We start from the raw sequence: 15737 nt of genomic DNA, 5'->3' as shown, positions 1-15737 counted from the left end.
GTTCCTTGTCACTTTTAAACTTAAATTAGGATGGCTTAATCAACCTATTAAAGTAAGTTTGTAAGGGTGAAGCTGCACTCAAATTAGCACGCTCTTTAAGAAAGAGAGGAAAGTGATCTCAGGACCTAGATATCTAGTTGCTCAACAGTTTCCTCTCTTTCTGCTTGCATGAGCATGCAAGTTGCAGCAGGAAAACGGAAAAGCTCTTAATATCAGCAAAAAGGAAAAAACGGAAATAAATTACAGTAATTCACACAGTGAATTATACACAGTATAATCTATACTTTTATAGTGCAATTCATCAAATATGAGAGAAATCTCAATTAAAACATAATATACTTAAGACTGAAAGGTAAACAGCTCTCTGGCAAATTCAATGTATTTTTTCTAAAGTGGTTATAAGCCAAAGGTTATTTCCATTTGAGCTCTTTATCCCGTTCAGGTTTGTGGGGTATCAGGAGTCTATCCCTGGAACAGTGGAATTGAGGCAGGATTAACCCCTGAATATAGAGAAATTGCTAGTTCTATGAAACAAGCTTGAAGTTGGAGAGGCTCTATAAAGGATCAATATGTGCTGTCGTGTTAGGAGATGTATCTTTAATTACTGCAGTAAATAAAGCTTCTGAAGGAATCAAGATTAAAAATGGTGTTTGTAATCAGACACAGCTGGGTACTTGTAGTTCTGCTTAACAATGAATCTAAATAACATGGATGGATGGATGGATGGATGGATGGATGGATGGATAGAGAGAGAGAGAGAGAGAGAGAGAGAGAGAGAGAGAGGAGGAAGGAAGGAAGGAAGGAAGGAAAGAAAGAAAGAAAGAAAGAAAGAAAGAAAGAAAGAAAGAAAGAAAGATTTTTCCTAATGTTTTGTGTATTCTCAATCTCCAATTCTCTACACTTGTCCCCCAGCTAAACTCTGCCCTGCATGGGTCAGCCACTGCGCTCTCCCACTGTCTCAGGCATTTAAAACACACTCAGAGAGTTTACACTAACATCAGCCAATTATAATAAAACCAAAGGACAAGAGTACATGTATGCTGAATACCTCAGTCTAGTAGAAGTTTCAAGCAAGCTCCTCTCTGGACATTTATGAAGTTCCTTCTTAAAGTGGTGGACATGCAGGACAATTTTACGTTTGAAATTGAATAGATGGTTTGTACTTAATTAACGACATCTTTCCAAAATGAATTATATTTCAAAGATGACAGTATATGACTGATATATGACAGGAGCCTGTCAGACTGTTTTGCCACTTATCCATATATTTACATTCGCTCAAAAAAAAGTTTAAGTCAAAACGTTGCTACCTTCAAATATATTAAGTGAAAACTGATAAGATTGTTTGTCATGTTGTCATGTGAAAACTAAATGACTTTTTTCACTTTATTAGTGAGTAAATTTGACCAATTATATGATTTTATAGAGTTTTAATACTCATTTTGCCTGATCTCATTGAGCTCTCATTGAGTATCTCTTAGCTTTCAATATGTACATTAGCCTGACCTGCTGAAAAGCCAATATTGTATAAATGTTTAAACTATAAATATATAAATGTATATATTATAGATGCTAGTCTATCCTATTATTAGCAAAGAAAACAGGCTAACTTAGTTAAATATAGCTTCTTAATGTTAATGCTATTGACAACTTGTTTTTCTTTTTTTTTTGCCATTTATTCTAACGTACATGGATAGCTATAGCACTCACTGTGAAGCATTGCTGAACATGACATAATTATTGATAGATGTTTATTTATTAATGAACCAGATTTACTCTTGAGCAGGAACGACCGGTCACTAAACAGAACCCATTCCATTGTAGCATTTTTTATTAGCCTACATTGTCAGCTTTACAAGTCCCTGTGTTGCTGTTACTATAGAAACAATAATTTATTACAAGTGCAATATAAAGCAGTGATTTGCCTTGCAGCAGGAAGTACTCTCAGAGCTGCTGTTATAGAAAATTAATCAACTTCTGACCAATCAGTATCAAGAATTCAACTGTGCTATGGTATTAAAAATCACTGATTAAGAAACTATAAATAGTATTGCTGTATAGAGAGGAAAAGAAATGCAGGAAAATTCAGTGTACAAATGACCTAATAATAATAATAATTATAGTATCATATTGGCTTCATATCTTTTTATGCTTATCAAAGTAAAATTAGAGGAAGACCCACACTAATTTAGACAGGAATTTACACAGGAATTAGAGGTCCAGTTCAACTGGTATAATCAGGAGCAAATCGTCCCTGATTCACTTTTATGTCATTTTTTACCCAGACTGCACTTTAAGGGGTGTTTCTGCAAACAACTTTGCACATGTCACTTCACATCACAGCTAATCTGAGCTAGAAATATTAAGAACCTTGTATGGGCTGTGTGGAAGATTGGGTATTCTGGGGGGCTGTTTACATCTCCGTATATCTTACTCATGTTCAGGCATTTCAATATTCTTTCATCATGCACAACAGCTCAGAGAAAAGCATTTTTGATGAATAAAATTAAATCAAAGATTTTCCAAATAAACCTTAAAAACAAAAAATTTTATATAGACTGTACAGAGTGCATTAATAAACTTCTTTCAGCATATTAAAGTACAGATAATATTTACATCTAGGAAATGGAAGCCTTAGATTCTGGCCAGTCATTTACAATTTAGCACTTAGACAAATTGGGCTTTCTGAAGCGAAAGTTGAGCAATCCCAAGAGTCAAACTCAGAATGATGTAACGAATCAATGCAGATTTTTAGTTACACTGCATCTTTAACGTACTTAAAGAGACGTATCCACGAACACAGCTATTTTTCATCTTTCATAACTTGGTTAACACACACACTAACTTGGTTAACACACACACTTTGCCCTACAAAGCCACACAGAGTTTCATTTTCTTTTCACTGACCACATTCAATCTCTGGTCTAAAATGCTACTAAATTGTTCTCATTTTAAGTCTTTCTGTAGTTAGTTACTGATATTGCCTTTGTAAGACAGCTATTATCATAGAGTTTAGTGAGCTCCTGTAGCTCATTTAATATATGCTAGCATACAAATTAATTCTCTTACCTTTTAAGGTAAGTTTTATGATATCTAAAAGGCTTTGCTCTTTAGCTAGAACCTACTGGTGTACAAACTGCATCAATAATTAAATGGGGTTAAATCTAATAACTTCAGATTGATAGCAGGAGACAGTGGAATCAATCACATGCTCCTAAGCTCCTAAAGCCTACAGGAGTACTATTTTATCATTGTTTCACATGCACTGACAGCGTGGGCCTTAAGCTGATGGCCTGTTAGACACGAGTTTTGAGCATTACTCTGCTAGAAGGATATGAAGTGATGCTTTATAAAATCAGTTTGGGTGAAAACAGAAAAAAAAACACATCTTGACACTAATATTTATACTTAATAATGTAAATAATGACCTCACGTCTATATTTTTACACTAATTTTTTATAGTTTTCTATTCAAGTCTCCATCAGTGAACTGAATTAAAACTACAATGAATTTGCTGGGTTCATGATTGCATTTTTGACTATATAGTACTCAGTTATAGAAAGGGAATGATTTATAGCCACACTATATCTGGTGTCGCTCAGAAGAGGAAGGCTTTCCTTTGAGTCTGGTTCCTTAAAGGTTTCTTTCTCATATTATCTCAGGGGGTTTTTCCTCACCACCATCACCTCTGGCTTGCTCATTAAGGATACGCTGAAAATGTTTATCATGGTTTTATATATTTCTGTAAAGGTGATGTATGACAGTGTCCATTGTTATTTGATTTGAATTACATGGCTGATATTTATTGATGATTAGCTTACTGAGCAATAAATATTTAATAAGGAACTAAAATATCATGAAATCCTTCACAGTAAGAAATGTAATAGATAGATAGATAGATAGATAGATAGATAGATAGATAGATAGATAGATAGATAGATAGATAGATAGATGCAGTCACTAGCGGTTCTATCTTGCTAGTGCTCTTTGGCTTGTTTCCATAAAAGAGCTATACATATCCCTAAAACAGATTATCTTCCTAGAGATGTTTCTTAGCAGAACCCTATTATCTTAAAAATACTATTTAACTATCCATTAAAGAATTTAATACTCATTTATCTAATAATTAAAATGATAATATATCTCAAAATGTGATATGACATGGAGCACATAGTGCTGACTGGTTTGATGAAAAAATAAAAACAATCATTAATGGATGCCAAAATATAAGACTGCACTTTTTTTTGTTGTTAAAGGTTTTTAAGGCTCAAGTATCGCCGGTCACTTGTGAAACAATGCACATGAGCACACACCTCTTATTTGACTGTCAAATGTGAAATCAGAACTGAAGCTGCTGCAGCCAACTGCACTGTCAACAAAAAATGATAACCTGCAGGTATTCGCAGTCACAGTCTATGTGGTTCTCAATAAATATGTTGAAAACTAGGCCTGTTTCATTAATTCGACATTTCTGGAATGTAACAGAATTACTTGCGAAAATTTCAATATAGGATGAAACAGGTGCACAACACTCAAGGCTCTATGCATCTTGCAGCTACAAAGGTTCCTGTTTGATTTGATGTATGCTTGGATATAGATGCTGCCAGTGCTGACTGTATATTAAGTTATTTGAGCAGAAAGCTTACAGGCTTTTCTGTGCATGGGCTATAAGAGAAAATATTGCACTGCAGAAATGTAAAATGTCAATACAGTGTAGAGAAATAAATCTGGCAGCATGCGACAAGCTGTCACACAACACGTTACACGGACGACCATTCGATACAAGCATGCAGAGCTGAACCAGGGCTGAATGCAGCGTTACCAGGTGCTGAGAAATTGCTTAAAATTCTAGCGCATTCTAGCGCCCCGGCTGATCCGGGATCAGTTTCTCCTGATGCGCTACTGTTGCACTGCGAATGATAGAGCTGCTGCTAAAAAGCACGCATCTCAATCAGGGGCTAGTCGTGATCATAGATTTGTAATTGTTGCGATGGGTTGATCGTTCAGATAGATGCAGCTTTAGGTTAATCGGAGTGCACCTGGCAGCACTGTGCTCTGACTGACTGCTGATCTCTGCGGTACCTCTGGCCGCCGTCGCTCGCCATGGTGCTGCTGGTGCGGAGCGGCGTCGCCGCGTTGTTCTGCTGCTGATCCGATGCGGATTTCCTCAGCTCGCTCTTCACCTCCTGATCGCTGTCACACGGAGACTCGGTCCGTTTAGCTCCCGCCATTCGGTCCGGTACCCGAGTTCAGACAGGGAGGAGAGGAGGCGGGAACATGGAGGAGGAGGAGGGGGTCCGAAAAACAGAAAGTCCGTCAGGGAGCGCGCATGGTGCACTGCCTATAAACAGACAAGTGAACTCACTGGAGCCACGACTCAAGCGCTCCTCTGCTCCTCTGCCACTATGTGCATAAAATCAAGCCGTTTGTTGCTGTTTTTTTTTTTTCTTTCTTTCCTCTATACACAGCATCTATCATGAAATATAAGAACACACTGCTAAACGCTAAACAATAAAAAAACAATAATCAGATTTACTTTTCTTCTAAAACTGGTGCCGGATCCTGCCCATCCAACAACAGCATTTTTGTGAGCCTTTGATGGGCCAAGTATTTATTTTCATGGTCGGGTGGGGTGGGGTGGGGTGGGGTGTTTTAGCAGTACGCACTCATGTAGGTTCGAATCCCGCCTAAGGAGCTGTTCACATGCTCTGGAGTTTTCCTCCCTTTACCCAAAGACGTGCTGAAGGCTGATCAGCATTTTTAAATTTCAAAAATGATACTGTTGTTTGTGCAGGAAACCTCCCCAGGGTTGAGAAGTTCTTTTGAGTTGAGAAGTTCTTGTACTGTACATAAAATCTATTTAGAACATTTATATACAATGAATGGATACAGGAATATGTCTGCATGCATTTCAGGCATGTAACATAAGCCTTGGGGGAAAATAACTACTGTACATTTCTGTCCAATATTTTAACAAAAATCCTAAAAATCTTAATAAATTTATTGCCAAAACAGAGGCTGAATTGGTCAGTGGTGTGGCTGACAAGGTTCTGTAAGGTATAAGATATATATTTTTAAAACAGCTAAAAATCTTAAATGTTTAATGATCAGTTTATATAAGTAATTACAAAGTTAAAAAAAATTACTACTTGTTTTCGCTGTGTTGTGGCAGCTGGTAGGTACTTGAAGTTTTTAGAAGAAAAGTGAATCAAGTCATGCTTAACATTTAATGTTCAGTGAATTGTGAAAAGACTTTATGTTATACTGTATAAAGAGATAGAACACTATACTGTCTATATGTCTTTTATCTAAAGGCTTTACTGGTTTCGCTCCAAGTGCACTCTCATTTGGGTCTGAGAGCCACCAGTTCTTTAAAGATTTAGATTTCTTTAATTGCTATTCTGTAGTATTTGTGCTTGCTTGCAGCAATAATAGTGATTAATCTGAACAACTTATATTAACATATTAATTCCCTGTTCCATCTTTTTCTCTATTTCCAATAGACTAGTTCCTTGTTAAAACACAAACAGCTTTAGATAACAGAGCCTTATGCCAGCTTATATATGTTTTTCAGTAGCTACTTCAGCAAGTAAAAGTTTATTCCACATCTACAGTATATCAGTCTAAATCGGAGTAGCTGTAGGCCGAGGGAGTTTGGCAGGATAAAACAGAGCTTCAGCCAACTCACACTCTATTTTGGTGGTGTATGTGCTTGTTTTCCAGATGCTAAAAGAGGTGTTGTTGACTATTAGATGGTACTGAATATAATTTTACAAAGTGATGTCTAACAGGGGGCACGGTGGCTTAGTGGTTAGCACGTTCGCCTCACACCTCCAGGGTTGGGGGTTCGATTCCCGCCTCCGTCTTGTGTGGAGTTTGCATGTTCTCACCGTGCCTCGGGGTACTCCGGGTACTCCGGTTTCCTCCCCCGGTCCAAAGACATGCATGGTAGGTTGATTGGCATCTCTGGAAAATTGTCCGTAGTGTGTGATTGCGTGAGTGAATGAGAGTGTGTGTGCCCTCTGATGGGTTGGCACTCCGTGTATCCTGCCTTGATGCCCATTGATGCCTGAGATAGGCACAGGCTCCCCGTGACCCGAGGTAGTTCGGATAAGCGGTAGAAAATGAACGAATGAATGAATGAATGTCTAACAGACCTTTCTTATACCTTTGTTAAACAAATAAGTATTAAATGTCTATTCATCATAATTTGTTAACAAATATTTATGAGACAAACTAATTGACTTTAACAAGGTTAAAGGTTTTTCTCATCCATTTTAGTATACAAAACAAGACACAATTTTATATAAATACGTCAGTTTCGACACAGTCAGTGGCCTACTGCATTAGCAATTGGTGAGTGCTCGAGGGAGATGACAGAAAGCAGCGAGAGGCAAGATTAATGTTTGTGATTGTGAGAGGAGTCTAAGGTTCAGATAGGCATGCCAATTCCTTTGGGCATAACAATAAAGGGGGGAAAAAGAAATACACATAAAAATACAATTACAAGACATCCATTTTTAATCTTGCTTATTTCAAAGACAAGTAAAAAGCTTTAGGCAGCAACATCATAACAAGTGACTGCAATGCTCTTGGACCTCTTTCTTGCCAAGAAAATTTCTGTCTGACTTAGACATACTCATACTCATTACTCCAACTGCAATAGTCTACACACAGCCACTATTTCGACAGGGCCCTTTAAAAGGCATTAAAGAAAAATCTGTGCATGTTAATAGATCATCAATACTGACTTCTACCACCGCTTAGTTTCAAACCATCTAATAACTATCTTTCTCAAAAGGGGGACAAACAGAATGAACACAAAAATAGCTAAAAGTAATTATTCTTAATCGTTAATAATGAATTTGTAATCGTTATATATAAATATATGTAATCGTCATATAATAAATCGTTATTTTAATGAATTTATATATAAAGGCAAAGGAGAACTACGACACAAGTACAAACACTACATCTTCTTGTCATTCCATGAAAGGTGTTATCAAGGAGTGAGTTCTATTCAATATTTGGACCCTTTTGTTTAGGTCAAACTGGCCCCATATATTATTAAGGTTTTAAAAGTATTACAGAAAATAACACATCTTCTTAATCCCAAACAATATAGCTAACATATTTTATTACTGTTAGCAATTGTGTCATTCGTTTTTTATAAAGTTAAAATCTGTGTAAAAGATATACTATAATAAATCCTCACTTGGTGACATACGTCTAGAGAAAAAAAATGAAATTGAACATATTTCTTTTAATCTTTCAATTAATGTCTATTGTTTTGAACCGATTTATCAAATGTGAACAATAATAAAAACATGAGAAACAAAAGATTATTGCAGTCACTGAAAAAGAAATACAGCTCTTAAAAATGCATCTGCAACTAAACATGTGAATCAAATGAAACATAAAACCAGAAAAGAAACTACTTAAATGTTTAAGTAAAAGAGAAAAAGGATTTAACGATGAAACAAAATAAGTGAGGAAAATATCTACAAAGAATAATCACAATCAACTGAAAAAATGAAATTCTGGTAATTCTGGAGCTTCTAGTTGATGTATTGTTTGTGACAGTAAAGTATAAATGTGAGTAGTCATGACAGAATCTTGTAGCCTGTTCATTTATTCGCTGGTGTTTTCAAAGAGAATAGGCTCTTGCATTTTAGTTAGCAGCGTTAACACAAGTGACACTGTACAGTAAGGTTAAAAAAAAGGAAAAATTGCAGTGTGTTGGTCAGTGGGCCATTTATCATCTCTTATAGGAGAGCAGCCACAGGCCAGTTAACATCTGTCTGTGGGCAGCATTTAGCATTGGGGCTGTACTATGTACGCCCCAGGTTTATATTAATGTGCCTTTTCAAATGTGCTAATGTTTCCATACAATAACAGCTCATTCACAGGGACTTGCAAGGCTCCAAATAATCTAGGTTTAATAATAATCATCAAGTTTAAAACATGATGTTTAACATGTCTCTCGGTCACAAACACAAGGTGATGTGTGTGTGTGTGTGTGTGTGCGTGTGAGAGAGAGAGAGAGAGAGAGAGAGAGAGAGAGAGAGAGAGAGATTGGTGAAGGAGGACTTTATATCGCAGCTACTGTATAATGTAAGTGAGAACAGGAACTAACTAACTACAAAATGTAAACCAAACTGTAAAAATGCATGGCTTCATGAATAAACTAAACATTGTAATCATTGTAAATCATGCTATTGAAGCTTATGATGTTGGACTGCTGATCAGACTGCTGTAATTGTTAAATAGCTTCAGTTTAAGTGAAATAAAAAACACCACACCATGTTGTTATTCAGAATTAATACACTTTGGGGACCTTGCAGGTCATATTGTGTCATTTCGTACAGTCTGTCTTGTCTTATTCCGTATATAAGCACAAATATATATATTACTGTTTAGTAATTGAAATGAATGGAAATTAACCTGTTAATCTTATTTGGGTAGAACTGACCTTTGAGACTGACTAAGACCTTTAAACATCCAGTCTGGGAGCAGTACAGACTGATCCTCTAACTGAATTAGAGCACTGACATCTCATTATTGTCAGTGCTACTCAAATCTACTCAAGATCTAATTCAACGTTGTTTTAAACTCTTTCGTCTTTTATTAGCCAGTATTTCCTTTGCCCTTATTAAATGCCATATCTTATTTGTCATTGTCTATTGATTTCTCTTGGATGTATTTCTTCTATAGAATAAGGGAGGACCGCTTCTTCACCACCTACAGTGAGCGTGATGAATCTTTGTCATCTGTAAGACTAACACTGGAACTGAGCTGGCAGAAATGAATAATTTGTTATTCAGTTATTTAGGAAATTATCTATTTCTCATTTCTATTTCATTTGCCCTTACATGCTTATTAAACACACAGAGCAGGCTGAGTTCTATAACCTGTCACTGAAAAATATGGTCACATCTATAACTCCAGATTTTCTACAGGTAATTTAAAGAATCCCGGGTCTAAAGGTCTCCTCAGGTGAAATCAATAGAAAGCCATAAATACAGCTTCAGGAATCCCATATATATTATAGCACTTTCTCCAGGGTTGGTGTTTTATATTTATAGTCATGCATTACTGTATCTATACTATATACACCACATAAACCACAGAGTTCTTAACTTCTCAAATATCTCAAATTAATTTCTTTCAATTCACAAATCTGATTTGTTAGAAGGTGTTGATTAATTTTCTTAATTTTATAGAGATTAACAGTAATTCACTTAATACATTAATTAGTTAATACATTATTGTTTCTATAGTGATATCACAGGAACTTTGACAGTGGACCCTCCACATAATATAAGGCTAATATGTATAAGGAAACATGTAGTTTAATAAGTGCTTTGCACAATCAAAATTTCCCAGCTCTGGAAAGTCTTTAGGACAGAGGATGATTTCTAGTGGAGACAGAGAGAGAGAGAGAGAGAGAGAGAGAGAGAGAATATAGAGAGATGATATAAGAGATGCTGCATGTCTTGCTGGGGAAAAGGAGGAATGTAGGAATGTTACAAGATTCAGCCAAATATGTGACTTCCTGCCAACCCTCATGTTCCACATGTATATAATAGTATTATAATAATTATAGTTTTAAATTTTGTATCTATTTGCTTGCTTATTATTACTATTACTATTGCTATCACTATTATTATTGTTCCTTTTATTTCTTTTTCTTTTCTATTGTACAGTATGTGACCTAGATAGAGATGTGATCTAGAAAGACAGAGAATAAAGAGAGAGATAGAGAGGCTGGTGAGGAAATGACTCTTTATGTTGAGAGAATAACTTCAATCAGATAAAATATAGGTGAGACCAGGAACTAACTTGTCTCTCGGTTGTTCCACAACATTAACTATAACTGTAAACTGTAAACACCCCCCCAACACTCACAGAGAAAGAGAGAGAAAATACCCATGTAAGAGCAGTCCCTGCCCAAGCAATTAAATTGCTACAACAGGAAGACCATATCCTCATCATATGGACATCAGATGATGATGATGATGATGATGATGATGACTACTGATATTGATGATAATAATGGTGATGATGCTGAGGATGATAACTGTATTGATAATGATGATGAGGATGATGATGACGATGATAACCTTCCGAATAATAACAGGTGCTAAAGCACTTAATTATTTTTAAGTATAAAATCTCCTTTCTTCTCCTTTTCCCTTTAAGATTAAGTGGCATTTCAGTCCCACCGTGATTTTTTTCCCTGCACATTTTCCCTGTTAGACCTTCATTTCTAAATTTATACTCTACACCTACAGCCTTCTTCATCATAAAGCCGCAAAGCATTAACGATTCACAGTATTTCATCTCTGGTATAAAATCAAATTCCTATGACTGTACGAATAGTATTAGCATTTATTGTGTAATCCTCTAATCACAATTATTTGAGTGATCAGGATTATTTAAGAGAAACACAATTCATGATTGCATTTCATGATCATGTGTGTTTAGAAACATGACATATTTAGTTTCTTGCTGCACAATCATTTTCACTTTTTTGTATGTTAAATATATTCAAGCTTTTTTCTGTAATATAATTTTCAGGCGGCCCAGATGGTGGCAGTTGAAGGCAGAATGAGAACAAAATGTCCCCAGAAATTGGACATTTGCTTGATTTGCTCTTTCTATTTGGCCATTAGCTTGGGGTGATAACCAGATGTCAGACTGACACATAATCCTAGCATTTCCATGATTCTCCCCTATACTCATACAAATTGTACCCTGTCACTCACAACATCTTCTGGGATGCCAAACTACCTGAACATAGGTTGAAGATAGGTTTGACTGTTTTACTGGCAAATGGAAGGCCAGGGAAAGGAATTAGATGGAGAGAAAAACTTTATTGTAGAGATTTGTAATGAAGTCAGTGGCTATGTGAGACCATTCTTGCTGTGGTTTTGGCAATGGGAGATGATTTCAAGCTGGCAAGAGTCTGGGAACATTGGCTTGATAACAGGATATGCACAAGGAGATAAAGTTCTGAATGTCTGAGAGAATGTGTGGCCACCAGTATTTACATTGCAGAAGCTGATGAGTTGTGAGGCTGCCTGAGTGTCCTGTAGCCAGTATAGCTCGACACATACTTTCTGTTGATTGGACACTGAGTGGAGATTCTCTGTTCAGGAATGTTGTTGAGCTCATGGTTGAATTCCAAGGTGAAAGTTCCCACAAATTATGACTGGGCATTTGTTCTGTGTTCTTTTTGGCAAAGGCAGAAAAGAAGCATGAGAAGAAGTCTACTCTGGTGTTGTTGGAACCTGGACAATTTGAAGAGGGTGAAATCAAAGAGAAATACAAGGCCTAGCTTACTTGGCATGAGTTTAGTCATTCGGCAGATTTGACGTATTAAAGATTCTTGTGGTCTATGCAAATAACAAACAGTGAAACACCATTTTCAGCCTGTGATTCCATTCATCCAGGGCTAGCTTACCAGCAAGGAGCTCCTTGTCATTTTTGTTGAAACAGTATAGTTGAATATTTTGGGCCCTTTCTTCATTAGTGGAACTTGAGTACGTCCCTGATTAACCCCAGCAGCTCTTTGATGTTAGTGAGAATGACTTAGATCTTGATTACTGAGACTTTGTCTTGATGCAGGAGAACTCCACAAAGTCTGATTAGACATCCTAAAAAAATCCTTGAAAGCATCTCTGCTCCTTGTGAAAAAAATTGTTTTCATAGAGAAATTCCAGGACCTGTATGTTTCCTTGGATGGGAAGTAAATCAATATGTCATCCATGTACCCGATGACGACTTGCCCAGCATGCCTTAGAGGACATCATTGATGAAGCACTGGAACACCTATGGAGCATAAGTGTGCCCATATGGCATCACACAGTACTCAAAGTGACCGGAGGTGGTGCTAAAAGCCATTTTCCAATCATAACCTTCACAGATGCAGATTGCAGTGTGATGTTGCTTCTGGCATTGACTTGACAATATTGTTTACTGTACAATATATATGTTTTAAATATAAAAGACATAAATAGCATTAATTTATTTTCAGTAACCATTTATCCAGGTCAGGATTGAAAAAATCTACCTGCAGGTTTTTTGGACAGTTTGAGGAAACCAGAGATGCCCAGAAGAAATCCACACGGATACAAGACTGATTTTCAGTTTTTTTAGCCTGTAATACAATCTATTCAAAATAAATTTAAGATGTAACTTTAGAAACCGGCGGTATATCATCTGATACGTCTAAATAAGTATGATTTAAAAATAACAACAACAACAATCTGAAAGCTTATGTAAGATAAGATAAGATAAGATAATCTTATTATCTTATCTTACATAAGCTTTCAGATTGTTGTTGTTATTTTTAAATCATATTTATATAGATCCTTACTATGAGATGAGAATATGATTAGCTAAATAAATAGTTCTTTTAATGTCTTTTTAAAACAGTTTTTATTTGAACAACAATAGTTAAGCTGACAATCAAAAAAGTTTTTTCTTTCTTTCTTTCTTTCTTTCTTTCTTTCTTTCTTTCTTTCTTTCTTTCTTTCTTTCTTTCTTTGTGTACAGTTAATAATAATGAGAGTGTGTTCAGCTATCACTACATGTGACAGATCGATTGCATGGATGGAGTGTGAACGTTTCTGCATCTCTGTTCTTCTTGAGCCTCCTGCATGTGGATGTTACGTAACATCACTAAGGCAGCAGACCTCATAGAGAGGCACCGTGTGGTAGATGTACGAATTACATACACTATACACTTTTCTTTCATCATACAAAGATGGGTGCACGCTTCTAAAAAAACAAACAAAACAAAAACAAATTATGCTCATGACAGTAATACGAAATTAAAATCTCAGCAGTGATCGTTTGATAATCAGCAATTAATTGTTTGTAGTTTATCAATCATGGAACTCAAAATACTTGCATCAATCCTTCTAACATATAATTAATGACAAGATAACCGAATTCAACATGTTCTTTTTTAAAATCCCTTTATGATCATAGCAGGAATGTAGATCAGAAATGTGCCCCAGCACACATGATGCCTCATTCAGCATTTACGCTTCAGTTCTTAGCCCAAAACGGCAGATGGAAGTGGAGAGCTGTGCTCACATTCTGCTGTTTCTCTGTATTGAGTACAAATTCACAGTCACACACTCCACATTCACAGGGACAGCAGAAACTGATTTTGCTGTTAAGTTATGGTGTGCAAATTCCCCAAAATGAACCATGGTTTGCTTTTGACTGAGAAATCAAAGGATAGCAAGCCATGGTTTATACCACTATTCTCACTGCATCATTCACCCTTTAAGTACACACAAGTAAATCGTGTCTATTATGTGTTTGCATAAATGATATCTCAAATTAATTTCTTTCAATTCACAAATCTGATTTGTTAGAAGGTGTTGATTAATTTTCTTAATTTTATAGAGATTAACAGTAATGCACTTAATAAGAGAGAGAGAGAGAGCACTGGAACTGGAACTCACATGACTGTGAGTTTCTCCGGATAAAAACATTGCCAAAATTAAAAATGTAAGATTTTGGTGTTTATTGTTTAATGCATGAACAGTATGGTGCGTGCCTGCAAAAGTGCTTAAAATGAAAATACATTGAAAAATCACATTCAAGTTGCTTTGTAATCCTTGAAGAAGTCTAACATAATAAAATACTAAACAATCCTAAGCATGAATTACTGTGTGTGGAGTTTTGTATATTCTCTTATGTCTGACTGGGTTTCCTCTGGGTTATTTGGTTTTCTCCCAGCTCCAAAAGCACCCTAATAAGTGGACTGACACCTCTAAATGACTTCACGTGGAAGTGAAAGTGTGACTAACCATATTGTTAAAAGAGTTATGTTAAGAGTAAAAGCCATTATAATGCCATTATCAAGACAATAATAACTAGTTACCATTAAAACTACTTTCACTGTATTTTGTAGTTCAGAATTATTAACTATATCTACAATTTCACCTCTCATGTAAATAATGTTACTCGGGCTGCATACTTTCACCTTCGAAATATCAATAGGCTTCGCTCCTTTCTCACGATCCAATCAACCACCACTCTTGTTCACAGTCTAGTAACCTCCCGGCTTGACTACTGTAATTCCCTTCTTATTGGGCTTCCTCACAAAACCCTTCATAAGCTGCAACTTGTTCAAAATTCTTCAGCCCGCATTATCACTCGTACTTCCTCTATCCATCATATTACACCTGTTCTGGAACAGCTTCATTGGCTTCCCATTATTTTTCGTATTAAGTATAAAATTCTTCTTCTAACATTTAAAGCTATCCACAATCTTGCACCTTCATATCTTCTTGATCTTCTTCATACTCCAAAACAAACTCGTACTCTTAGATCTTCTTCTTCCACTCATTTCATTGTTCCCTCTGTCCGTCTTGTAACTATGGGGAATAGAGCTTTCAGTTACTCTGCACCTCAGCTCTGGAACTCACTTCCATCTGAACTCCGTAATATTGTTTCTCTTTCATTATTCAAATCTCAGCTTAAAACTCATCTGTTCAGTTTAGCTTACTCTACACCATAATTTGTACTGCTGGTCTAATTTGTATCGCAATGTAGCTATTCGATTTTGATTGTCTTTGTTGTTTTTTGTACGGTGACCTTGAGTGTTCAGAAAGGCGCCTTTAAATAAAATGTATTATTATTATTATTTATTAATACGCACCATAGTACACCTTAGACAAACAAGTGTGTAAGGGATGTTTAATCCTGTAACC

At 36.1% G+C, this 15737-nt stretch overlaps 1 protein-coding gene across 8 annotated transcripts in view; it reads right to left on the bottom strand.

Annotated features, from left to right (window-relative positions):
- kcnt1b (potassium sodium-activated channel subfamily T member 1b) overlaps positions 1 to 15737 on the bottom strand; it is an 82888-nt gene that overhangs the window by 50301 nt on the left and 16850 nt on the right. For 3 of the 8 annotated variants that reach the window (XM_060883709.1, XM_060883715.1, XM_060883712.1), the window contains exon 1: positions 5083 to 5268. The exons of the other annotated variants lie outside the window; for them this stretch is intronic. In XM_060883709.1, coding sequence (XP_060739692.1) covers positions 5083 to 5231 — 149 coding nt within the window. In that variant the 5' untranslated portion in view covers positions 5232 to 5268. Of the gene's footprint in view, positions 1 to 5082; positions 5269 to 15737 lie in introns of those variants that run through there. 8 annotated transcript variants of the gene reach the window in all.

This window comes from Tachysurus vachellii, chromosome 12 (assembly GCF_030014155.1).
Source record: "Tachysurus vachellii isolate PV-2020 chromosome 12, HZAU_Pvac_v1, whole genome shotgun sequence".
Taxonomy (NCBI): domain Eukaryota; kingdom Metazoa; phylum Chordata; class Actinopteri; order Siluriformes; family Bagridae; genus Tachysurus; species Tachysurus vachellii.
This window is presented reverse-complemented; position numbering and strand designations above follow the sequence as displayed.